Raw genomic sequence first — 27,571 nt, 5'->3', positions numbered from 1 at the left:
GTTACACAGAAGTGCACTGGAGAGCACAGCTTAGCAAAATTCACATGCTTTGACCTGCAAACCCACTAAGTTTATTCAACCAGAAATTGCAGACATATTAAGCATAAGATATCCATAATAGGTGTCCAGGTGCCAAGACACTTGGCACCATCTCTTACAAATTCCCTCTCATCAAGAGGAAAAAATCCTCAAAAAAGTCTGTAAGAGAAAGAAACTCTGCTAACACTGGTATAACATTTGTGTGTGTGTATCTGTCCATTATGGAATAATTCAGTGTAACAGCTTTCAGAAGGCAAGATTGATTTTATGGAGATTTTGATTGTTAGGGCTAAAATTTAATTTCTTGAGGTTTCTTCTAACCAGAGGGGAAATCCACTGAAAAAAGATTTCAGGGAGAAAAAGCTGTAAGTGCTATATCTGCAACATGCACAAAACTCCATGGGATTATGGATTCTCTATAACCCAAAGCTCTGCTGCCTTAGGTATTGACAATACATCATTATATACAAGTCCTTTCTCCGGGGCCAATGCTATTCAGGTCTATGACCAGTCTGTTCAGTAGCTGTAGCAGGAATAGAAATGTTATCAAATGAAAAAGTAATAAATCAGAGACTGTGGAGCCCAAAGGAAGTTTCTTGGAGTACATCCAACTTTCTTAATTTTACAAGAAGCTCCTCACAAGTGGTATGCATTCTATGATAATTAATAGTATCAGATGAGTATTTATAGTAATGCACAATAATGAGAAAAACAGCAACAACAATAATCCACCAAATAAGTATGCATTTCTTCATAGTCAGGACAGGTTAATATGAGTCTAGAAACATCTAGGACTGGAAAATATCTTTACTTGAAAAACTAATCCTACAATGTTTCATGGTTCTACCAAAAAACTGGGAGCTTAACTACAGAGTTGCAAACTTAACTCAGCATGGCAATAAACTGTGAGCAGGGTATGAGCAGCTCTGAAGAGCTCTGAGGAAACAGAGCACGGCATTTTTTCACAAGGAGGACTGAGCTGTTGCAAAAACCAGAACTTTTCATTTAAGTGCTTCAGTAGAAGTGGAGCTATGCTGAAAATGTGGCCACTGATCTCCAGGTGCTCCAACTGTAACAGAAGGGTGGTGCCTTATTTTGTTACTAAGTGTTAGAAGGAAAAAAGTACCGGCAGTATAATCTAATCATACATCAGAAATCACAGTTCCCTTCCAACAAAATTGTGAAGCAACTTTTTGCTCTAGAGGGATCTTACAGGTAAGAAACACAATTACATTGAGCAGTTCAAACAGATGTGTGGAAAATTGAAAGCAGGATCCCTTGACCTTTCAAGTAACTCCTCCTTTCTGTTCTTAAAGCTTTCTTTTTAACAGTTTGCCTCCCAGTCACCACATGATAATATATTAAAAATAACCCCCTGCAATCCTAGCTGTTCTCCTGTTAAAATATGTACTGCCACACACTGGTTTATTGATTCAAGAAAATAAATCTCTGCTAGAGCTAATATTGACTTCTGTTATGAAAATGGAAGTGAATAGCTAACTGAATATTGATTTGAGAGAGGAATAATATTTGATAAGCTTAAAAAAAGTAAAACCAAAATTGCAATATGGAAATAAATGCTTCCAAACAACATTTTGAAAGTATAATCAATTCCAAATGACAATTACCTGATTACTAGTAAAAAAGTCTGTTGTTGCCAAATGTCTCAAAAGCACCTATAAATAACACAGATGTGCATTCTTCCCTATGATTACTCCCCAGGTTTCTATTTATATCACCTGCTCTTGATCCTAACAGCAGTTAGGGACTGGTTTGCTAAAGTTTGTTGCAATTCAGCCACTGTTCTCAAAGTGAAAGCCTTGCAAATGGGAGATTCATTGTTAGTTGCCCAGATGTGGCATGGCATGACTACAGGAGGTGCAGTTCATCAGCTGTTCTCAAAGCAGGCCTATTTAGCAAAGGGGAATTCCATTAGTACAACATGATACACAGTGCTAAAATCATCATATTTAATTAGTCTAATTAAAAAGAAATTCAGAACATGCTTTTTAAGCAAACAGGGATCAAATTCCTTGCCAAACTAAAACATTAACTCATCTGCATAACTGTACAATCATTTGGTTGGTATAATAATTTCAAACAGTGATTCACAATACACACTGGGGACCCCCAGTTTCACTGCTGACTGACCCACTAACACCCCAGCTCACCCCATTTGCTGCCCCCTTTGCAGCAATTCCTGCTACAGCTGTGTCCGTGGGAACCCACCAGAACCCAGCTGTGGTGCTCTGATTTGGGTCAATGCATTTGTACAGGAAGAGTCTCCTGTGAACATGGGAAGATTGGTCAAAGAGCAGCCCCTTTGCACTAGTGCCAGAGATTTGTTACTGAGAGGCCTTGAAGAGTCAAGAGCTTTCCTTCAGCAAATCCAAACTGGAACATCACCAATCAGTTCCTTCAAGCTGAGCTTTAGGATCAGCCAAAAGGCAGAATGCAGATTTTTTTAAGATTCGGTTTTCAAGAGAGACTGTGGAGCAGTTCCTGAACTTCAATCTGTTCAGCTAAGTGACAACCCTCACATTTGCATTTTCTGACGTTCGCTGGTCACTGCCAGAACTTGAGCTGTGGGGCAGTGGCCAAAGGCTTTCCCCTGGCAGCTGTGTGCTAAGGCCACAGTGCCCCAAGCTAAGAATGCTCCAGATGGCTCTTCCCTCTCTCTTTTTCCTTTTAAACAACTGAAACAATACGCTCACTGCCACTGGAGTAGCCTCTCCACTGATCTGGTCCTACTGGCACTGAGCTTCTCCAGGAAGATGGGAAGACTGGAGGCTCTGGTCTGTGGGTCCAGCCTGTGCTTTGCAGCAGCCCCAGGACTGCCCCAGGCCAGCGAGCAGGCTGGGGATTCTGGCTAGAATCACCAGCAGTGATGTGGCCAATGAGAGCTGACATTCAGGGCCAATGTTCTGAGCAGTGCATTTTTAAACTCCAACTCCAGCAGTGCAGATGATGAAAAAGCACAGAGCATTACACACAGCCCCGGGGGAGGGGGGCTCCTGCGCCAAAACCACCCCCCTGCAGTCAATCTGCAGAGCCAGAGACACGTACTTAACAGCTTCAAGCTCTGCTCATCTTCAAAATTCCAATGTAAAGATTCAAAGTCTCCCAAAGGATACCTTTTAAGATACCATTTATAACCAATTCAAGGCTGGAATGTTTTTGATTCTTCTTTGGTTTCTGCAGGATTAAATGTTTAATTAAAAGACCCTTCTTTAAAGAAAAAAGATACAGTTTAAATGCTAAAATACTCTGTTAAGTGAAAAACTTCTCCAGGGAAAAAAAAAGGACACTACTATAGAAATAAAGAAGTGAAAAGAATCTAGTACTTAAAATGAAAGTTAGTAATCTTGCCCTGTTTTTGAAAGAATAATTACTTCCTTTCTTTAAAGCAGTGATTTTACCAAAGTTTGAAACGCTACAGAACTACAAATGAGTTTGAAGGCTCAGTCCAGTTTTAAACATGGGAATATGACCTGTGCTGCTTGTGGGAACAGCAATAATGTGCCCTTCTAAAGTCTAAGCCAGGTTTGTTTTCATTTCCACAATGGCACAAACTGGCAGCAGGAAGCACCTTGGCAGGTCATAGCTGTACACAATTAAATAGGGGCTCCCAACATAATCAATCCCTGGCACTTTCATAAGTCATTGGGGTGGAATAACATCATTCTCCCTAACTGCACACACCTCTTTAAAACTGTACCAGCCTAAATATTCCCCACTGGCTCTCCTGTTCCAACTCATTACATTTTATATCTCCCCACTTCAACCTTAAACTGAAGTCAAGAGTTGCAACCGTCAATCACTGCTCTGCTCTTGGAGCTCTTTCATAACCTGCAATCTGAAGGAAAAGCTTCCCAGGCCTGCATTTCCCACCACCACCTTGTCAAACTAACTGTGCCATGATTCAGATTGCTTGTTAATGCATCCTGGGGCTCTAATAAGCAATTTTCACGTTGGTTGGTACATTTGTTTCACCTCCTCTGACTGAAATTTTAATGAGTTTAGGAAAGAGAGGCTTCATTGGGAACTACCAGAAAAGTGGGAAAACAAGGATATTTTCTCAGAGATCTTGGAAACAAAGAAGTAACCAAAAGGCATCTGAGCAAACTAATTTACAGCAGTAAGAGAATTAAAAGCTGCATGCCTAAGAATCTTCTGTGTGCCAGAGGGCAGAAATGATAGACTCCTAATTTATGCAGTCAGTGATACAAGAATGATTTGTTTCTTGTCAATCTGATGCATTTTCTTTGAGTTACAGAACAAATGAGAGGAAAAAAAAATTACAAAAATTCTTCTGTTATGGAGTACAACTGTTAAAAAATTACCTCTTCATTTAGAACATAGAATAGGATAAACTATTTCAGCTGGATGGGACCTACAAGGACTATCTAGTTCAGCTGCCTGACCAATTTAGAGCTGACCAAAAGTTAAAGCCTGTTGTTAAGATGTTGTCCAAATGTCCCTTAAACACTGACAGGCTCATGGCATGGATCTCTCTAAGGAAGCTTGTTCCAGGGACTGATCATCTGCTTGGTAAAGTGTCTCCTACTGTACAGCCAGAACCTCCCCTGGCACAGATTTGCATTATTCCCACATGTCCTGTCACTGGATTTCAGGGAGAACAGCTCAGCATCTCCCTCTCTGTTTCCCCTCCCGAGGAAGGTGTAGTGAGCAATTTCCATATTAATTCACCAAATCTTTTTCTTGCCATACCTAAACACAAAGCAACTGTGAAGTTGGAACAAATTCAGAGATCAGAGTGAAATACAGTTCACTTAAAGATAACAAACAGGTTCCTATTAGTTATCTGGTTAAATACAGGGGCTCAAGGGTTTTTTGTTTTTTGTTTTGTTTTCTAAATCCTAGATCTGCAGGTGCTCAGTTTAAAAAATGGTTCAGCTGCTGCAAGGAAATTACCCAGTGTAATTCAGCCACTGGATGCATTTTGAAGGCTGAAGCACCAGGGTCCTAGAAGAGCACCCTGTGCTCAAGTCAGCCAGCTTACAGAAATGTATTACATTTTGTGCTATACAAGCTATACTTATATGATAGTCTTCAGGACTATCACACAACTTGTGGTTTCTCTACATGTACCCAACAGCTGACAAAAGCTGAAGGAGAATGGAGGTTATATGAATTATCTTTATTTAATCCCTCAATGAGAAAGAATTGTGTTTCACTTCATAAGAAACTATTACATAAAGACTTAAACATAAAAGACAGCATATTAGAGAAAACAGAACAGACTGAAGTGTAACTCAATTTGGCCATAAAAGATACAACCCCTATGATGCAGATACTTTTCTTTTACTGTAACAGCAATTTTACCTACAAACCTATTACCTTATGAATAAGCAAAGCCTGTAAAGTATAAATTATGGAAAACATTCTTAAATATCACAGAAATAATTAACAGCAAGTTACCTTGCGATCTTCTTTAAAGACTTCAGCAGCAGTTGTGAAATGTGGAATGGCATTTTTACAGTGAGGACACCCTGTTTGACACAGGAAAAAAAAGACATCGTAAACTTTAGTTGTAGGAAAGATACTGGGAAAAACTCAAGACACAAGGTGAATCAGTGCAAAATTTGAATTAAAAATTGCTCTAGACAGCACAGGTGGGAACAGAAGGAGGCTGGAAGTTGGAAAGGAAATTGCTGGGAGCATTTGTAAGTATTTGGAAATGGCCTGTGTTAAAGCCAAGCCATTGAGAACATTATGTGTTATGGGAGGGGAAGAGAAGCAAGTCCAACAGGCCAGACATCCTTCATGGATGGAGAGCAGACATCCAGTCCCAGGTTAGCATGACTGCTGCTGGCATTCCTGGAGACCTTCCTGCTCTTCACCACAAATGGGAAACCCCTGAAGAGTTTTACAGACACAGAACACAGGAACCCCAGAGCTTTGTATGGGAGATGAGCTGATACTTCTTTACACCACTGCACCATTGAACAAAAGGTCAGCTGATCCCTTGCTTAAATACACACTGATTTTATTCAAACATTTCAGAAGAAGTCACAGAAGGGAAATTAGAACTGTTCTCTTGATTCAGTGAGTGCTCTTAATTCAGAAGCAATGTCTACAAATTATTGTATACGAATAATCTAAACTACATGCAAAACATCATTACTATACTAAGTAAGGCTTTGAAAAGGACAATACCTGCATATGCATAATAAATTACTTTTTTTTCAAACCCAGCACAGAAGCTGATCCCAAGCAAAGGCTCAGCACACTATTTCTTGCTTAGATACACATTAAAAAAGGAAAGGATGCACTTCAGTCAAGCCTGTGTAATGCTGGCAAAGGAGTTCATCTTGCTATTATTTCTGGGTAGGAACACAAAAATCACAAATGAGTTGCTCACAAGCACCAATTACAGCTTATGCTACTGTTGTTTACCAGTACTTTACATGATGAACAAGTGTCTGTGTTACTTTAAAATCAGGACTGAACAAATGCCCTCTTAGGAGACTTGCAGCCACCCTCCTAAGCTATGCTCACTCTCTCAGCTGACAAGAAAAGTAGTATCTGTGCGTAAACACTGCACAGCCCTTTCCACAAAGGAAAGGCTGAATACCCCTTCCAACCTCACCAAAATGTGCTTTTATCGCTTATGTGCACTGCTTTGAATGTTAGAGCATTTCTTTCTTCGGAAGAGGATTCTGAAAGCACTGCAGTGACACACCTGTGCAAATACACTGAGAGTCTGTGCAGGAGTTAAGAACACCAGAAAGCCAAGGGGATGTTTCCTGGGAAACTGAGGCACTTCTGTAAATCCATCTTAATGGTTTCAAACTCTTTATGTAGCACGATGGCTGCTGTGTTTAGTGGGAGATAGTGCAGTGTTCTACAGCTTGCAAACTATTAACCTTGCTGAGTTGTTCAGTGTTTGCCTGAGACAAAATGGTCAAGAAAGAAAAGGAGGAGGAGGAAGAAGAGAAGAAAGACAAGGAGGAGGCTAGGGTTTCAGGCTTCTCCCGTGTCCATCAGCCCACTTTGGTGACCCATTTTCTCTCTTTCCACTTGTCTGGCCTGTCTGCCTGATACTGAAGAGCCTGCAGGTCAAGCCTGCCTCTTAACAAATCTTGGATAATTTCCTGTACTGTGGGGGGAGTGCCTCGGTTGACTTGTTAACACTGCTCCACACAGAACTGGTGACAACATCTAAAAAGAATTGCAGAAACAAAAAATGGATAAAAATCAGGCACCTCTAAAACAGGAACACTTGTTCTTAACTACATGCTGCAGTTTTTCTGGAAAGCACTTCCAACTGTTACACGAAACCATAAAGGTTTCTAAAAACTTAAACCTTTCAGGTTCCATTTTTTGCTTATGATCTTGAGCTTGAAATGTAGATTTCACTAAAGAATATATTTTAAACCCTCAATAAAAGCTATTTCAGCACAGTAAGGCCTCTCTCAAAGCCCCTAGTGAAGTTGTAGCAGGTAAAAGCTCTTCATGAGCCACATTCCACAAGAAAATGAGAATACAAATCACAAGCATATTCTTCCACATAAAAATACCAACTATAATATCAAATCATGAGTAGTTACCTTCACTTGCCCATCTGAAGCTCCATCCCTCCTCCCTTCACTTCTCTCTTGGCCCAACCTCCTTTCTTTACTGCACTATGCTCACAAAACTAAAACACAACCATATGGCTTTTGGCAGAGCTGCCTCCAAGTCCAGTAGGCATTTTGTTAGCCTTGGACATCCATCCACAGAACAGATGTGAATGCTACACTGAATTCCCAAGGAGTTTCAAGGAGTCACTGAAAAAGGGGGAAGGAGCACATCATATGGAACAGCAGAACTTCATCTGTTACAACTTAGAAGGATTGCCAAATGCAGCAAACACTTGGAAGTCACCCAACCCAGTCATTCTATTTAAAGCACACATGCCAAAAAAAATAAAAGCAGAGGTTGATGTCTTCATTTTGACAGACGGAAAACTTGTTCTCCCCATTCCCTCTTCACACCCACTATCACACATTTATTTTAAGTGTTAACACTATCTTCTAGATTTGAAAGTGCAAGGAAAGGAAATGTACTGAGCACAGTACATGAGGATAGGAAGTGTGCAGCCTCCTGACAAAGGGTTTTTCAGATGGGCTGCAATGGAAAGAAATTAAACCAGTAGCATATGAAGGTGTGGGTAAGGTGTCAAGAACCAAAAGGTCCTGCCCCTTCTCAGTCACTATGGATTAAACAAGTAGGAAAATTAATTTTTGCTGAATAATTTGGATCCTGTGGTTAGCACACAGACTTCCTGCAAGGACAAGAAGTGGAGTTTTTAACTGAGCAACATTAAAAGCAGCACTTCTGGGAGCCAAGCCTTCTAACACAGATGCAGGGCTTTGCTTTAACAATTTTATTTTTTCATTTTTACAACAGTGTCAAATTTGATCTCCACAGGGTTAAGAGCAGATGTGAACTTAACAGTAATTTCCTGTGCCTTATTTGAGAAATGTGAAAGAAATCTGCCCCTGAAACATCCAGCCTTTCCACAGGATCCCAGTACTGGCATTCAAAACCTCTAATCATTCCTGTATCTCAGATAACTTCATTTTCTAATGCAGAAACACAGTTGCATCACCTGGTACGAAAACAAGAGAACTTGCCATCTCAGGCACGTGCAGCAGCATGTGCTGAGGCCATTCCCTGTTCACAGTCAGCAAACAATACAGCTTTAAAAATAGAGCTCTGGCCAGGCACTCAGCTCTGTGCTCAGAATCTGGCTCTCTGGAGGACCCCCCATGCAGTCCATGGTGACACCTGCTCCCCCTGACCTGCTGGAGCACGAGGGCTGCTGCTTAAATCACAGGTCCCTGGATCCACCTGAAAACACCTGCAACTGAGGAGTTCTGAAGTTCTCTCTGCCTTTGTACTTCAAACTTAAAAATTTACACAAACCCGGTATTTTGTACAAGGTTTTTCTCCACCATTCACATTTCAAAGTTGGTAGATGTGGTACAGTCACAGCAGGCACCGTTACACTGCTCACCTTGAAAACCAAGTAGTTCTCAACTGAGCCAGTATATGGAGAAATATGGTTTCTGTGGGAAAAATTCAAGAGGAATGGCTGATGAACAGCAGACGTGGGAAATCAAGCAAGCAAGCAAACAGGCTTCACTCAGAGCCATTATCACTGAGGGAAGAGGGAGTCAGATTAAATCTCCTCTAATTAGAGAGGCATTTAAAGGAAAGCTAGTGGGTCTTTAGGGAGATGAAGTGATGGAAAATATATAACTCAGCTTATTTTCCATGGACTGGGTTTACTGATAGCAGGAACAACCTCAAGGTACAGCACCTTCTCAGGGCATCTTTGAGAAAAGACTCAAGGAGCCAGCATTAGTTTGAGCACAGAAAGGGGCTGGAGCTTCATTCTTGTGGAAACAAGAACTTCATTCTTGTGGAAACACTGTCTTGAGGACAGTGAAGAAGTAAAGAACTGCAGGGTTGAGCTGGATGTGATTTCCAAAATAATGCCACAACACATTTGTTACATGATGTAAAACAAAGATAGCACATGGGGAAATAGAAAAACTTAACTAAGTGCTCACATCACCTTGTGAACTGATTTTTGGTTTTTAAACAAAAAGTGGACTGAGGAAAAAATAATACAAACCCATTTTTTAGGTAATGTAAGAATGACACAAAATTGATATGATGTAGCAGCAATTTGATAGATTTGCAGACATAATAATACCCCATGAAAACATTTTCCATAATTGCAGGATCCCATGGGATGCAGAAGGGATGCAAAGAGGATTTCAAAGCAGTAGAACAAACCAGTGGATAACCTACGTATCTTTATTACATGGAGGATTTTTCATTGAACAGAGCTTCTTTTTTTAAACCAATAAATTGTTTAGAGATGACAGTGAGTGAAAAGTAAAACTTAAAGAGATTCTTAGAACTTCAGTGTACAAAGGTATTATGACCAGATGGCAATTCTAAAGATGTCTCAAGAGTAGTGCATGAAACAGATGCACCCTGTTGCACAACAGTCACCTCATTACATTTAAAATAAAATTGTGGCAAATTTTCAGAACTGCCTGAAGGAATCAAGTCCTCTTTTCAAAAACAGAGGTTTCTATTTGCTTAAATATCGAAAAAATTCCTTTCAGTTAAGTTACTTCATGCTTTAATTTGAAACTATAAAGCCCAGTGATATAATATAACCTCTCTACAGCTGAACAGTACAAGGTTAATTCAGTTTCCTTAGAAGAGTGGAAGCATAGCATATACAAGAAAGGTGAAGTTGTTTTTTAATGAATATAGATCAAAAGCTAACAATTTGTACAAAATAGATAAAGGAAGCAAATGGACATCAAAGCAGTATCTGCAGTCAGCAGAGGTAATAATGATGTTTTAAGTGTATAAGGGGGTTTAAATTTATTACAAGGAAAATAAATTGAAACAATGGTAGCAATATAGCTTTGAAATAATATGATGGAGTTGTCAAAAGGAACTTGACTGAATATATAAATTAAAATAGTAAGCAGATGTAGAGAGGGCCTCTGTGCTTAGGACCTCTGAAATGCTCTTTGCAGTTCTGGGCCCACAAATCAACCGTGAGTTCAGACTGGAGGGGGTTCAGAAGACCCGTAAGAAAAATAACAGAACTGAAAGATGTGTTTCATGGCAAAGAGAGTCAGGAAGCTCAGTGTGTCAACAGCTTAAATCCAAAGATTAAGAAGCGATAGAAATCGAGAAAAGTCAGTCTCTAAATTTCATTATAATGAGCTATTCAAGGTGCCAAAGGCTGAGTAAGCTTCAGAGCTGGCTGCATGCTGAAGCCAGTCAAATTTAGGTGGAAATTCACATTCCCTGTCACTAATGATTTTTAGTCTGAAAGGAAATGGCTTTTCTAAAAGAGATGCTTTCACACAGTGGGTCTCTACCTGATCAGAAGACAGCTGTCCTTGACTTGCATCGCTGAGCTGAGACTGCCACAGCAGTGACCTGGTCTGGCTGTCCTCATGTCACCATCTCCGAGTGGCCAGAGCTGCAGGAGGCCAGCACTGCCCACGGGCCAGCAAGGACAACAGCCCTGCCAACCCTAACCTGAGCATCCCAACTAGAACACTACAGCAGCACAGGTTGGGCATTTTGACTTCAGAAAGCACTGCCTTATACCTTCTGCTCATCATTAACACATAATTGTTTATAACCCTACCTGTGTCGTTGCTGTGCGTGCTTTTAGCATCTCGTACGTAATAAAATCTTGATAAAGTAACAAAGGGGTGTGCATATATTTTACATGAGATTTTTTTTCAAGGAGACAGTTTAAACACGCACACCTTTTAATGTAGACTGCTTTCATATTAAATACACTAACTTAAATTGTCAGTACTTTCATAACAAAGCCCTGGCCAACTCCTTAGAGGAGATCTGCAAGCCGGGTGATTTGTGAGACTGTGGCATTTGTGCTGTCTGTGCTCTACCCTCAGCATGAGCAAGGGCTCTGCTCCCCCCTCAGCCCCCAGCTTCCTTTAGTACCTCTCAACGGGTGATCTCAAATGCTTTAACTAATAACAATTAATTACGCTTCAAATTGCCCCTAAGAGAGACAGACGTGATTATCCCCCTCTGTCATTACATCCAAGGTTAAACAGAGTCAGGAAGAGGTTAAGTGACTCACAATCCTGCCTGACAGGAGCTGAGCTGCAAGGTGCTGACTCCATTTGTTCAGCTGTGAAACCATCAGGGCCTCAGAGGGCTCAGCACGTGGCAGGATGGAGCCCTCAGCGTGCAAAGTGCAGAGCAGAGAATGACTTTCCAATTCCCCATCTCTGCTTGAAATCATCACTGTTTAAATAACAGGGGTAGATAGTGCCCTCCGTTATTGGTTTTTAAATGACTGCAATTCCAAGCAAGTGCAAGCAGCAACTCTGCACAGCTATCAAAGCCAGCCCGGGAGCCTGTGCACCGCAGAGTCAAGCAAAGCCTGTTTCCACTTCAAGAGTTCCAAGCGATTAACTAGAATTAAAACAAGAATATTACTTGGTCAATCAAGGAAAGACAGGCCACAGACATAATTGCACAGATAAGAGCTGGAAAGGGGTACACTGCTTAAACCAGTGCAATTCGTGTGGCTACAGGAGTTACGGAATCCACAGGCAGATTTGAGAAAGGCATTAGGAGATGTAACTGAAAGGTTAATTCACTTTGTTTTACCAGTAGAGAACTGGAGGGCCTTTTTATTGCATATCTGGACTCAAAGCTCATTTGATGACCTGACCTGACACCACAGCATAATCTTATCTCTAAGGCACGAGACATTAGTAATTGAAAGAGGGTGACATGTCCTTTGATCTGAAAAATGTTGTGAGGTTTTCAGTTAAGCATCAGGTCAACCAAGGCTTGCCTGACTACTCTTAACACCAGGCAAACTACTCCAAATTTCACAGCCTGCTGGTGGATTTTCTTGAGTTTCTTCCCAAGTTTTCCAAACCCTTGTTTTGTAACACCTTTGAAGGTATACAAAAGAGACAAAACATACAAAACCCAAGTTATTGGGAAACCATAGCCATGAGACATGAACACCTGCAACAGCAGCAACAAAGTCATCAGAACAGCTTATATTGCAAAGTGAGGAGAGTAAAAAGACTTGGCACAAAATTCCTGGACTGTTTCAATCACCACAAAAAACAAGGATATGACTGCAGTGAATCATAAATAACATGCCAGCTCTCAGCATTTGGCAACAAGCAATCGAGATGGAAAGCTGTACAGCAAGTCACCTCTGGACAGAAAGGGTATAAAGGCCAACAGTTACACGAGAACAAACCTGAGCGCCACTTCCAGCAGACCTGCATTTTCCACTGTGGCAGTGGCCTGTGTAGCTCAAACAAAGCTGGCAGCAGCAGTTAACCAAGCCAGCATCAGCCCTGGTTAACTGCAAACACAGTTACAGAGCAAACAAAATAATTTTGCCATCTGACATGCCAGTGGACACCACTAATAGAAGATCCACTGCTGAGTTACCAACAGCCAGAAGAGCACTGGAATTTTAGCTGTGCTGATGCTTAAAAGCAGCTCCTGTCAAGACAATGTTACACATCATCAAAAAAAAGCATTTGTCTCATTGGAAATGGGTTTTGTGACAGTGCATAAGGATGGGTGGCATATTCATAATTTCCTAATGTACCCACAGTGACACTGCACCAACATGGCTGTGTGTCTTTGAGGAGAGTATTCCACAGGGCAAGAGCACACACTGCCGTCCTCTTCCCTTCTCACAAGCTGGAGCTGTTTATATACAGGCAATATTCTACACACCAAATCAAGCAGCTGTAACATTTTAGGGTTGCAAAACATGAGGATCTGGATCACCCAACAACTTTTAGTTTAATGTCACCGTTCCAGCAGTCACTGTGAGCACTTTGTGATGGTTATGCACAGTCTAGGGAAGCTCCTGAACTTCTGAGTTGAGAGCAGTTCAAACTGATCTCTTGGCACTAATTATTCAAACACTGGGGCTAAGAGCAGTTCTGTCAGCCTGACTGCAGAGACCACTCTACAAATTCATCCTTTATCAACCCTGTTAAGGGGCTGTGTGGCATCAGCACTATTTACAGTGACAGGAACACAGCCCGGTAATGCGCCCGTAACAAGAGCATCACTGATGCAGGAGAGAAAGCAGTTAGTGGCAGAGCTAACATATCAAAATTCTGCAGTGCCAGCCCACACAGGATGTAAAGCCTCATTATCAGAGAGTACAGACCTCACCTCTGCCTCAGTCAACAACCAGAAAATCCTTCCTGCAAGGGTTTTTGCCTTGAAAGAGATTCTTCTGTTCAGCATGTTTTTAATAATTTTTTGATAGCTTAAGCTTCATTTACAAACACACACATTTTGTTCAGGTTCTTTGATACAACCTCCTAATCAAAACTTAACAAGATGTGCGTGCAAGTGACAGGGAAACCTCTTGGTGGGAGCCAATCTGAGGCCATTGTGGGATGCTAAATACATCTCTGCTGCTGCTTTGCTGCGCACATCTGAACTCATAAACTCAATTGTCAAGTATGTTCTCACCCCCTCTGTGCATACTTCACACAGAACTATGTCACCCAAGTCTGCTGAGTGACCCAGCAGAGACCCAGACAGCTCATCTCAGGCCCAGCAGCCACAGGCTGGGGCCTCACAGAATAGAATTTGCCATGTTTTTCTACAGCAGTGTAGCTTAACCAAAACACAGCATTAACTCCCCAAAACTGCCCGTGCAAAGGATGAGACATGGCACAACCAGCTTTGTCCAAGCTTGCTCCAAAAAATAGGAAGGATGAAAAGGAAACACTACTGCTTCCTTCAGAACAGCTTTTTGATGACAGCTTGGTTCCCAGGGAGGGAGGAGCACACTGCCCTCCTGGCTGTCAGCATTAACAGCTAAAAGCCATGTGCACCCTCTGTGCTCACAGTGTGACCCACTCTGGCAAGGACTCTCAGCCAAGTGCTTTTTGTCATTGGATATTCCCTGATGCGTAACTTGGACGGAAGAAACCAAGCAGTTTTTGCCTTGAAAACACAGAGAGGGAGCATACCAGGATACAGAATAATTTATATTTTGAACAAACTTTGTGGGTAAAATGAATGCAGATTTGTTTAGCTCTCAGCATTTTATGTGCTGCTGATGAAACACACAAGGATGGGCACAAGTCGTTTAGTCAGATCTCTGTCTGATTTCTTACTGCTAAGGAAAGTCTTACCTGATTTCCCACTTCTTAGTGGTGGCCAGGAGTTGACCCATCAGACAGCAATAATGTCAGTATTACTGCTTTACTCTGTTTTACATCAGAACAATACCCAGGTAGTATCTCCCACAAACACCTCAGATCAACACACAGCCTTTTAATGGCTCCAAAAACATCCCAAAGTCTGCTGGGACTTTATCAGATGCAACACAAATTAGGCACCTTCATTCACTTCTTCCAGCCCTGAAAGAAAAACCCTACAAAAAAGTTTAAGTGAAGAACCAAGGAGGCTGTCTCTAACTGCACAGCCTCTTGCAGCAGTACAGCCACTTGCTCCATCCAAAAATACCTCATTAAAATCATCCTCAGGATGGTTTACTTCTGTGTGTCCTCTGCTTAAGCCCTGTGGGTTAGGCTTCACCAGAAAATAACTTTTTCCAGCAGATGAAATTAATTTCCAGTGAAGTGAAAGTTTCACTGCTGAACACAGAACCGGAAATCAGCTCCCAGCAAAGCATTTATTAAAAATACCCATTCTGTGAACCCTGTTGAGTCCCACAAATTGAGGCCATTTGGCAAGTCAATAACATTGGCAACTGCCCCCCTTATGAACCATTAAAAGGGAGCACTTTCCCCCAACCACTTCCTATTGCTGCTGAAAATCTTTATTTTTTAAAAGTACTTATTAACTCGTGTTTTGACACTAAAAGTAGAAACTGAATGAATTTGGTAAGTGCTGAGTCCTGCCATTAAAAGTGACTGATCTAAAAACAGAGTGCCCTCCCCCCATTATCTGGACCTGTTAATGACTGGTCTATTATATATAATTCCTTTCTGACACAGTTGACTCATTTGTAGTCTCTTTGGAAGCAGCAATCTCAACCAAAAAATGACATTTTTGGAACTCGAAAGTGGACATTTTCTGTTTCTGCACAGGAATTAGCAGGGGGTGTTATTAAGCCTTTCCTGTTTAGAGAAAATCAGAACTGATTGAGAAGGGGGAAAAACAACCCAAACCACAATCCACAAAACCAAACCCCAAACCAAATACAAACCTACTGTGTATCTCAAACTCCAGTATGACTACTCCTAGAAATACAGCATTGCTGTGTTGGAAGGAACTTCTGGAGATCATCCCTTGCTCAAAAGAGGGTCAACTACAGCAGGCTGCCCAGCACTGTCTCCAGCTGGGTTTTGAATATCTCCAAGGATGGAGACTCTTGGGTCAACTTGTTCAAGTATTCAACCACAACAAAAAAACCACCACTTCCTCTAAACGTTTAAGCAAACTTCCCTGTGTTTCAATTTGAGCCCTCTGCCTCTTGTCCTGCCCCTGGGGACTGCAGAGAAGAGTCTCACTAAGCTTCAATATTCTTTTTTCCGCCTTAATTCTGTTTGAGTAATGCAGCAAAAAAATCTCCAACCATAAAGACATTATTTACTGGAACTTTTGTTACCCTTTGTGATTCTGACAACTAATCACAACCAACTGCTTCTATTTTGCACAGTTTTCAGTGCTACAGTAGTAGGAGGTTAGAATTTAATGCATTGTCAAAGTCAAATCTCAATTATCCGGAATAACGGAGTGGAGAGAGCACATAAAAGCAAAATGCAGCTAAAACACATCTAGATAAGCTATATGAACAGGGAGGACACAAGAGAAAGAAGAAAGGAAAGTCAGGGCACTGATCCAAACGTGTCAGCCCAGGACACCTTGCTTTAGTGCTGCAAGTGTTAAACCAAGCCCTGGGTGTAGAGCACAGACCTGCAGCCCCTGCACTCCCAACCCTGGCTGGTTCAGCACTGCAGTCTGTCTGCTCTTGTCCATCTGCTCACTTCCCAGTACAGTCTGTAGCCCCCAAATCCTGATCATCCATGTACCAGGCTCTGTGTGCACACCAAACCACACACACCTGAGGCTTCATGCCTCCCTTCTGCAGATTATTTTAGGCATTTTGAACTTCAAGGTACATGAGTGGGATGACAATTACATCTTCACAAGAGCTGCACAAGGGTCCAGAGGAGAGCTGGGCCAGGTGCTGTGCAGCACAGATGCCAGTAGCCTGCCCCAGGTCCCATCCCTGAGTACTCTGACACATGCCAGCCCACACTCCAGCCTGTGTGGCATGGTACAGAGCTACACAAAGGACATCTGGATGAAGATCAGGTCCAGGTCATTCCTGGCCCAAGTAGCACTGCGTTTTCTGCAGCAGGCACTTTTTCCCAAGTCAGTATTAGGAACCTGCCCCTCTTCCTGCCTCCTGCCCCAAATTAGTCATTACAGCACACACAGATGCCACCAGGCAGGAATGGGAATGAGAAATCAAGATCTCTGTGGTGTCAAGCCTGCAGGAGCGGACTTTCCCCCCCAGAAATTTCCAGAGTCCTGATTTTGATTGTCAGTCCTTAAAATATTCCACAGGCATGAGGAATAACCTTTACGCTTCACCCATATTCCAGGAGAGAGAGTAATAAGTTCCCTATCTTTTCCATGTGGATGTAGCAGCCTTCTCCTCCAGAGTTAAATCACTGTGAAGCACTGTTCAGTACCATTAAAGCCCTGCTCAGCTCAGCCCTGAGTTATTGGCACAGCAGCAGACTGGTGATTCTCCTTTACATATTAAGTAATTTGGGCTGGACGCTGCCACAGAAAAGACAGATCTCATTTGAATTTGCATCTAAGATATATATCTGTGGCCTTTGCCTAAAGGTTTGTCACTCTAGCTGAAAGCCTGACAACGGTCAGAATACTCAACTTTCTGCTTTAAATTCTAATGACAGATGAGAGATACATTTCTTAGTATAAATATTTATATATAAACATACTTTATATATGCATGTATACACACCCCCCCAATCCTAAAATATCTTAGCATATGTGTAAGTGTAACAAATACTGCCACAGAGTCACAAGTGAATGGAGTAGCATACTGTGAGTCTGCTCTGACCCAAGATGTGGATTTGAATAGAAAAAGAAAATTATCTGAGGTAATGGAACCTTGAAATTTTAGCGGTGTTCCTCCAGCACTAAAATAAGCAAGTTAAGATTAATTGGCAATGTAAACTCCAAGAGGTCTCAAGATTGAGAAGATGGTAAACAAAAGCTAATCTATCAAATGTATCAGGAAGCACATTATCACTGCACAAAAGCTGAAAAAAATATAGTGATTTGAATCATTGTAATTATTCTACTGCATTGATGTTTATTTCATAGAAAACGGAGATTTAAAGCACTCATCTGGTACTTTCCTCTGCACACAACAAAGTGCAGGCTAGTTTCTCTCCCTGTGTGTGCCTGCTTTGTGCTTTGCTCACAGACACTTTCACATTTAGAGAGGACAAATCTGACAAATCAGAAGCTGTGTGTGACACACGTGCTGACACCACAACAGCAGCGCTGTCCTAGGAGTCACAGCACGGCCAGACGGGGTTCCAGCTAACACCTCTCTGCCCTGTGTACAGGTGGTCTCAGCAGCATTATGCCAAAAACAGTGCAAAAATGTGTCTGAAGTGCAGCCTCAAAGGACCCAACAGTTTTACATCATGCAAGCCTTGCTTTTACAGCCTGCTCATACAGAAAGGGCCAGGCTGATCTTTACTCATCCCTTCTGTAAGGGTGGGAGTCAAACGGCAAAAAATTAGCCCATCAGGCAAGTTCCCTCATGCTTCCTAAATCTTACCATTTCATGTGCAATCATTTCATTTTAAAATTACAATTTCCTCTTAACTAGCTGAAGCCCATGAATCAGAAATTCCTGGCACATGGGCAATTTTTATTCAATAGGTGGTGGGAACTGGACTGGAGAAGGGATTATGTTCCCTTCCATTTCACTTTACAACCTTCCAGAAATCTCCCTCCTGAATTGCACCCCTGCTTTCTCCCACATCCCTTCCTACGAGCCCCAAAGCATTCATGTTTAATTCTCTAACAGAAAAGCAAAAAAAAGGGGTTGCCTGATTAAACATTAAGGACCTTTTTCCCTCTTTATGGAAAATATCATTGATTTAATGGGAAGATTTAATGGGAAGCTGATAACTGTTTATCTGAAGGTTATCCTTTAATTGCTGACCATGTGATATGAAGACTTTTTTTGCATCTGGGGGGGTTGATTCATGGTGCCATAAAGGCACATTAATAGTATCTAATATGAAATACCTGGATTATCTCTCCCTTTGATAAACCCCTCAAAAGTTAAGAACTTGTACCTAGCCTGCCTGTCTCTGGGACAGCACAGGAAAACTGAAGAGGTTCCTCTCATTACCTTATTTATAAAAGGCCTGATTCTAAACTTCTCCAGAAATATTCTCAAGAGCTTCCAAAACAAAGTGATTATGTGATACATGCAAAACAATCTGGGAGGAGGAAGCTATGCCCCTAGTCCCAGTGGAGACTTAAATGCAGATTCATTACAGACAAAATTTATTCCATCAAAATTTTTTCTCCACCTCATGGACTGATTCCTCCTACATTACTGTATTGATTTCACTACTGAAGTGCTGCACTAATGAATCAGGCTCTGCATGTCCACTGTGCTACTATAAAGGATCACACTTTGTTATATAGACCATAAAATGCAGCAGAGGAAAAATAAATCTGCTTTGTTTTTGTATTGCTGGCTGCTTTGGTGTCTGCATTAAATAATATAACCATTATATACTGTTTTGTTTCCATTTATAAAGATACAAATGATGGTGCCAATGATTCTTTCATGCACTTACATTCAGAATCAGCTCTTTACCCTGAAAAGTCTGCAGACAGTGAGGGAATTAATTCAGGATTTCAGAGTAAATGTAGGCTTATAAAACCCATCCTCTTAGAGAGGTTATTTACTCACATGGTGCATAGAACATGACAAGAGTGTGCTTCTTCTTCTTCAAGGACTCCCTGAAGTCTTCTCCAGCAAGGTGGATAACACTGGTTTGTTTCTCTTCCCATGCAGGCTCAGGTGGAGGTGGTGCTTCAGGACTAGAAAAGAAAGACAATGCAATTGGTTTGAAAATGTTTCTGGAAGCAGATAAAGGGACAACATCTTCCTGTTCATAATTAGCATGAGGGAACCAGTATGAAAAATCCTTCAGGGTGCCTGTGCAGTAGAAAGACATACTCAGTATTTCCAATGCCAGGCAACAGCAAAAAAGATGCAGGTTAATTTCTGGAACTCAATAAAAATGTAATTTAAGTGACTGTAGTCAGGCATATGAATAGAAATGTTGAATAAAGACTTCTGACATTGCAACCAACATCTGGATGGAAAAAATATTGACACATACTACTGTATCATCCACAGGCATGAACTGAGAAGAACAGCAAGCAAGGTGGAATCAAAAGACAACTGATATAGAACAGCATCTTCCATTCAAACATCCTTTTTGTGCTCTTTTTCCCTATGCAAACTTCTGTAAAGAATTTCATGACCTTCTCTAGAATTCAGATATTAAAGCCAGGATGCAAAAATCAGCATCGTTCCACTTGGAATACTGCGGGTGACTGAACCAGAATATTTCACTTTGGTAAAGAGAATGTCAGGTTTCAATTATGACTGCTCATACTGGCTAGATCAGAGCAATCCTGCACACCTAGAGCGCCTCTAACAAAAATTCTGCTATTCACTAGCTCACAGACCTCTCTCAGACTCATTAAATTCATTCCTGCTGTATCTTAAACAGTGATTACTTACATAAAATCATCAGAATGGTGCCACAGTATAAAGATCTTCATATGTCGTCTTGGTAATAAATTAGCTTTTCAGACTTTCCTGACACTTTGAATGACTTCATTTTAAGTTCTATCAGGTACATAAAAACCAAGTGGAAAAAACCTCAATTTTTAAAGTCCTTCTCAAGGTCACTTGGTGGACATTCACTGCATTTCCACCATTACTGATTTTCCAGTTTTTAGAGAAAGGCTTAGATGTGTTTCAGATAAAGAGTTAGAACTGAGCTACTGTCCTTTAGCTGAATCCCTCCATGAACACAGTTGTTGTGAGCTGTCATTGATTACAGAGTTACAGAGGTGTGACTTACTCTCACACAAGCTTTTCCATGCTGACCTGGAATAAGCTACCCAGCAACTGGTAACAACCCAGTGTGGTAGCACAATCACCAGAGAGGAACCACAGCCAAAACCTGCATGGCTGCACCCACCCATTGAGATGTGTCTCCACAAGCTGTACTTTTATCACCAGCCTGCACCCCAGATGCATCCCTATTTCCACCAGCTTCAGTGCAGCTGTGTCTGTCAATTCTATCCCTGGTCAGAAAACAAGGATGTTATTCCACTGCATCTCTAGCTGGGAGAACATCCAGGAGCCAAGAGCAGGAAACAAGCTGTCTGGGCTTCCCCTGCACTGCTGACTAGCTGAGGCTGCAGACAAAAGTCTTCAAGAGTCACAGCAGGATCCAGAAGAATTAACACCACTTCCCTGCTCCTCATTGCTTATTCACCTACCAGTATGTACAGGCAGCATCACCCTGTTTAACTCACTACAAATTACACAATGCTCAAAAGTGTTGAGCAAAATAGTGAAATGAGGACAACGACTTCATATACAAAACAGATACACCAGCCTGGAGCTTGAGTGGGCAGGGAGGCCAAGGGAGTATAATGTCTAAAAGTAAAATACAGATAAAGCTTCTCAACATGTTACAACAATACTGACAGACCATATCTATTACCTGCTTTGAAGCAGAGATGTAAAGAGAAAGAAAAGAAGAAGAAAAGAGGAGAAGGAGAAGGAGAACCCACACAACTTCCTCCCCCACCAAATAAGAGGGGAAAATAAAGATTACATTCCTCATGCCAACAGCATGAGCAGTAGTAGTTAAAGGATTAAAATATTCACAAAACTCTGGCAGGTTTTCTTCCCCTTGACTAATACAGAAAATACATTAGGCTTACAGTACCTAAAGAAAATGCATATTTTATATATATATATGCATACTTTTACATACATGCATACATAATGCATACTTAAAGAGAGAATTGTAGCAGCAATTTAATTTGAAGTGGAATTATTGTCATCATTTTCATATCAAACTTAATTCTGAATATTTCAGTACATCACACAAGAAAAGTTGCTTAGTGCACTCAAAGGTGCTGGTTTTGTTAGTCTTGCTGGCTTTCCTTCAACCCCACGTGGGTGGAATTCTAGGCACTGGCTCTGAAACATTGGAAAGAGAAAAGCACAACTGTAGAAATTCAGTTACTAACACTGAGATATGCTGCTTTGTATAAAGAGGGAACAACAAATGTTCTGTTTATTTTTCAGAGCCATTGCTATTCCTTCTCCAGGGAAAGGCTTAAGGTATATTTGAAAAATATTTGTTTTGGGAAAGAAATACCAGGGCAGCTATGAAAAATCCCACAGCAAATAAAGGATTTGGTGCATTAGAAACCATAATTAACATACATGTTTCTGTGGGCTTGAATACTGGAATTCAGTGTAATTTTGTTAGCAAGGGATTTAGGCAGTGTTAAAGCTCCGTTTAGTTCCTCACCAAAGCCATCTGCAGGAGTCACTTACCAGGAGCCCAAATACTATCTTAAAACCCTCAAAACTTACTTTTGCAGCCAGTCAATGATCTTCTTCTTTGTTCTGAGGTGTGGCAGAGTGTATTTCTCCTCTCCATCCTTAAAGTACTTCAAAGTAGGAAACCCTGAGATGTGGTACCTTTCTGCCAGAGCCTTGTTGACGGTAGCATCGACTGCTGCAAGGACACCCGGACTCTGAAACAGAGATCACCTCCTGTAAATCCCAGCCAAAAACACACACCCCTTCAGCAGGACTCAGTGGGCTTGGGGGCAATCACTCATGGTCTAAGTGCCTTTGCTGCTTCTAGGACAAGAGGACAGTCTTAAGCTGTGCCAGGTGAGGCTTAGGTTGGACATGAGTAAGAATTTTTTTTCACATAAAAGGTGATTAGACATTGGAATGGGTTGCCCCAGTCACCATCCCTGCAGGTGTCTAAGGAAAGACAGGATGTGGCACTTGGTGCTCTGGGCTGGTTGACATGGTGGTGCTTGGTCATGGGCTGGACTTGATTTCAGTGGTCTTTTCCAACCTGATTAATTCTGTGATTTTGTGCACAGACACACAGAAAGACACAGAGGAATGATGCAAAACCAGAAAGGAACATACTATGGACTAAATGTTACCAGAGTCTTACCTGTTTCCCTCCCATTTCTGATGGATTATCTTTATATAATTCACTTTATAATGCTTAAGAGCCATTCCCAGAAATTGCATTTCCTCCCACAAATCCCTGTTTCGCCCAGAAGAAACAAGCACCACTAAAGATAAGTTTACTTTAAGGCAAATTCATCTTTCCCTAACTTGTGGGCATCTCTTCATGGACCACCTTTAGACACACAGAAGAACAGTCATTTCTAGAGTGTGATTCATTGGATCTCTGTTTTTCTCATCTCCTCCCTCTCCAACAGCAATAAAGGAACTCTAGATGTCTCCACAGAAGATGCTTGAAGTATGGGGGAGACCAATTCTACTTCTCTTCCTGTATGGCATACACAGCAAGAGACTGAATCAATAACACTAATACTTGCATTATTGGATCTCTCTTCTCCAGCCATGCTGATGGAGCACTTATGATGAAGCTAATGGAGTGGTGCAACCATTAAAAACAATACATTTGAAACAGGGATCAACTCCTTTTGTTTTTTTCCAAATCTAATTCATAAATAAAAGCCTATGTTGCTTCACGTTCAATGCCTTTAAGAAAGGCGAAGAAAAATCCATTTTTGGATTTGATCATATTATGTATAAGGCCTACAGCAGAATACATAAACATTTTTTGATTTTGTTTTCGTTCAAGACAGAATGTTCTTTCTCAGACTTTGGCAGGGCTCATGCATTAGCGATGAGACTGTACTTTGGAAGCGCATTTTGAAGGGTCCTGTGGGAGGATGAGAACAGCTGAATTTGTTGTAGGGAGAAAAGTCACTTTTATTACTCTAGTTATTTATTACTGATTATTTGAAGGATATAATAAAGGAAATTAGCTTACATCACTGGTTACATGGAGAAACTCTGCAGCCTTCTCATATTCTGGCTTCATTTTCTTACAGTGCCCACACCCTGCCAAAAAAGAAAAAATACAATTAAGTTGTACACATCATTGACCCATCCAGCCATTATCAAAATCCAAAAACATGTGGTAAAGATTTACTAGAATTTTGTATACATTTTATTTATTTGTAAAGCCTTATAATGATATAGAATTTTTTCCAAAATGGCCATAATAGTTTAAAGAATTTAATCTACTGTTAATAATAATATACTCCCACTTTCATACCCACACCTCTTTCCTTACAAAAAGTACTATAAACACTTGTCAAGCCCATTGCTTCGAGCATGCTCTCGGGCAAGGCACAACCTCACCATTTCAGATTCCAAATCTTTATCTGCTTTAAAAAGAAACAACACAGCTCCTCACGTGACTTGGTGACTTTCAGTGGAGGCTTACACTAGCACAGCTTAATAGAGTAACATAATTTGAATTCAACTGCACTGATAATAAGCCCCCCTTTACAGTGGCGCAGCATGTCCCTCTAGCAAGGATTTGCACTGATTTAATCACATCAGTGTAACTACACCACCACATATGCTCCCGACATAAGCAGGATCTGTAAAACCAAGATAATGGTGCTTTCTCGCTTGTGCGAAGTTCTCCAGAGATCTGCCATTACTTCAGTGCTAAGTGCTGACATTACAATAAAGTAAAATGAATGCATGAGTGAGAAAAGCAGACTTAGAATAAATTATTTGGGTGTAAATTAAACTGCTTTCAGCTGGTGCAGTTGCTTGCAAGCAGGTTGAGCTTTTGGGCTCAGGCGAGGGTCCTGCCGCTGTAAGTCACACTTGGGCACCTCCAGTGTCAGTGCCAGCCTCTTCCCTGTCCCCAAGGGACTGGTACCACAGCAGCCCCTCGGGGACAGGGCACAGGGAGGGGTGTTGGGGTGAACACCCAGCATGGTGAGGTCAGGTCTGACTGGGGGTGCAGGCAGGGGGACACGGGCTGCCCTCGCCTGCCCTGTGCACTGCCCCGCTGCACCTCTCCCTCCGGGCTGCAGCACAGCCAGCTCGCTTTCCTGAGCTGTTATTGCTGGAATGGGCACTTGAAAGCCCAGACTTTGCTGAGCTTTTGGAAGCTGTATCAGAAGATACAGCTAGAAATGTGTTTCAATGCATGCCAGCAAAAGCCGACTCTGAGGTGTTCGGGTAACAGGGCTGGGGCTATTTTTACACCATTGTTCAAAAGAAAATAAACCAAAGACTCTGAACCTCAGTGCTGCTTTGTTTCCCTCTAATGGGATGACTGCTGAAGCCAGCAGACACAAACCTGGGCCTGAACTCAACCAGACAAGCATGTTTTCTATAGCACAAAGGAAAGAGTGTTTGCAGCCAAGAAGCAATAAGACATCCAGGTGTTAAGTAACTTCAGCAGAGCAAGCAGAGCTTCAGCCACCACAGCACATCATGGAGCACTTTCAGGGCATGTTTATAGAACAGGGTGAACACATCTGAACAGCAACTGCAAATCCCACCTAAGAATTACAGCAAATACCAAAGCAGTTGATCACAGACCAACTCCTGTTCAAACACCAGCTACAGCCCATACCACTTAGTCATCTGTACAGAGACCACAGCACTAAAGAACCCCATGCCATTCTGTTACACAAAAAACAATAATGTGGTAGGAGCAGCAGAACAAGGGGAGCTCAGCTGGTGGAGAAAGTTTTGCCTTAATTTTATACCATGGTGTGAGAATGCTGGGAACCTGATGCGACATCTTCACAGGTGGATTCAGGAGGAAGCTGGGACAGGCTGAGGAAGAGTTACTGTCTCAGCACTGCTTATCTTGGTAAAAAGCACAAAAGAGGTTGGCAAAATGATTTATTTGCCACCCACAGAAAACTTGCAGGCATATGGTTTTGTGTAAGGGGCTGACAGAATCCTCTGACACCTGCCCAAGTTGATTTATTTCTCCTTTTAGGAGCAGGGAACTTTACTCATTTTGTGCTCTTCCCCACTTTTAACCAAAAGGCATCTCAACTCCAAGTTCAGATACCTGTGAACCTCTCTGAAGTAGATAGCTTAAATTTGTACAAACAATCATTTTCTGCAGGGCTAACTTCACCTTGGTGGGCTTTACATAGTGTGTCCCTTACCCACAGCAGGTTCATACTGTGCTCTAGCTACAGGATCCACATAATCTAAACTATATTCTAATTATATTACAATCATTAATTAGATCTGATCAACCAAAGGCATTAAAGAACCAGAGTTTTCACAAAGCTATGCAGAGGGGACAAAAACCCAAACCAGTAATGCAGGCACATTTTTGCCCAGGAAATGAAAAAGTATCCAAAGCATCTGAAATTCATGTAAGTAATATTTTGCATCAAGATATCCAGACCATGAAATGTCACTGTTCCAAGTTCTTTCATGAACATCACACAGACACAGCACTACTGACTGCCACAAAGCTAACTCACTCAGGCTTAAAATAAAGGGAAGCAACATCAGATCTTTAAAAGGCACTTAAATAAAAACTGAAGTCTTCAAATCTCTGTCATGAATGCTTGTTCTACCCCTGACAGAGGACAGCATGATGTATCAGCCTGGAAAAAAAGTCACATTAAACTGAACCTGAGAGAGGGACAACAAAATAAATGATGCTTTTCTGGCTGTCTTCATGAGAATTTTGCTGTTGTGAACTACAGCTTGCTTTCACCTACCATTGTAGAAAAGGGGAGATACAAATTACAAGTCAGACCTACAGACTGCAAATCAATTAATTTCTCCTTTGATTATTTATCCTATCTTTGAATAATCCTGTGAAGATTTTTGAGGCCAATGGAAAGTTATTTAAATGAATTCCAAGGTCACTGCCTCTCCTCTGATTGCTACCTTAGGTTGTTCAGCAGCAGCTTCATCCCTCTGTGCTAAACTCCTCTAGTTTTAGATGCTTTCTGTTGATAAAATGAGTGGGGAAAATAACAACAACCCCACAGGCCCTGAGCCCAGATGCTCCTGTGTGCTGCTGGGACAATGGAAGGAGCCCACAGGTCTGCAGTGGGCATCTGTGACAGATGTGCCTCTGGAAGATGCACTGTCCTGTTAAGTGTTTACTGACATTAAAACTAAAAGACTAAGCAAGGGATCCCAGGAGAGAAGAAAGGCTGCAGTCAAGGATGTCCTGTCCTGTGCCCACCCCAAGCTGTGCCACCCTCTGAGCCTCTGTGGGTCACAGCAACACCCAAGGGTTGTAGGTGTCTATCCAAGAGGACTCCCACAGGCTCAGTCTTTTCTTGCAGAAGACAAGCAGCTGCTCTGGGGGTGCAAGACAGAGTTACTCTCCATCTGGCAGCAAAAACCAGCCCAGGTTCAGTGCCTGGCTCTGCTCACCAGTTCAGGACAACTCCTCTGACCTCTCACACCTCATCTTGCTCCTCTTGAACAAAAGGAGCCCCGGGCTGCCAGGGCCAAGGCTCGGGTAGACAGCACAAAGATAAGCACCAAGGAAGTGGTACAAGACAGGGAAAAGAAGTCAAAACTTACAACAATCAGTGCTAGGACATCTGCCACCCTTGCTAACCATTTCTAAACCAGATGTCTAAATGAAGCAAGAACTCTGCTTTCCCAGTTTATTTATAATCAATCTTCCCATTTGCACTGTGCAGATGGGCAGATAAGCAGCTCCTTCCTTTGGTGCAGTCACTGTCACGCAGCTTAGCTCAGCAGCACTCCCAGACAATGGTGATCAAAGGTCTCCATGCCACCTTGGTGCACACA

The 27,571-nt window shown here is 41.7% G+C and overlaps 1 protein-coding gene across 2 annotated transcripts in view; it reads right to left on the bottom strand.

Annotated features, from left to right (window-relative positions):
• The window catches only part of PDIA5 (protein disulfide isomerase family A member 5), a 97,183-nt gene that overhangs the window by 7,225 nt on the left and 62,387 nt on the right, over nucleotides 1-27,571 (bottom strand). For both annotated transcript variants that reach the window (XM_033065047.2, XM_033065046.1), the window contains exons 12-15: nucleotides 23,781-23,851; nucleotides 22,322-22,485; nucleotides 19,595-19,725; nucleotides 5,482-5,552 (exon numbers count right to left, since the gene is read on the bottom strand). In XM_033065047.2, the coding sequence (XP_032920938.1) occupies nucleotides 5,482-5,552; nucleotides 19,595-19,725; nucleotides 22,322-22,485; nucleotides 23,781-23,851 (437 nt within the window). The remainder of the gene's footprint in view (nucleotides 1-5,481; nucleotides 5,553-19,594; nucleotides 19,726-22,321; nucleotides 22,486-23,780; nucleotides 23,852-27,571) is intronic.

This window comes from Catharus ustulatus, chromosome 7, assembly GCF_009819885.2.
Source record: "Catharus ustulatus isolate bCatUst1 chromosome 7, bCatUst1.pri.v2, whole genome shotgun sequence".
NCBI classification, from domain to species: domain Eukaryota; kingdom Metazoa; phylum Chordata; class Aves; order Passeriformes; family Turdidae; genus Catharus; species Catharus ustulatus.
Note: the sequence above shows the minus strand (reverse complement) of the source record. Positions and strands in the feature narration are given on the sequence as shown.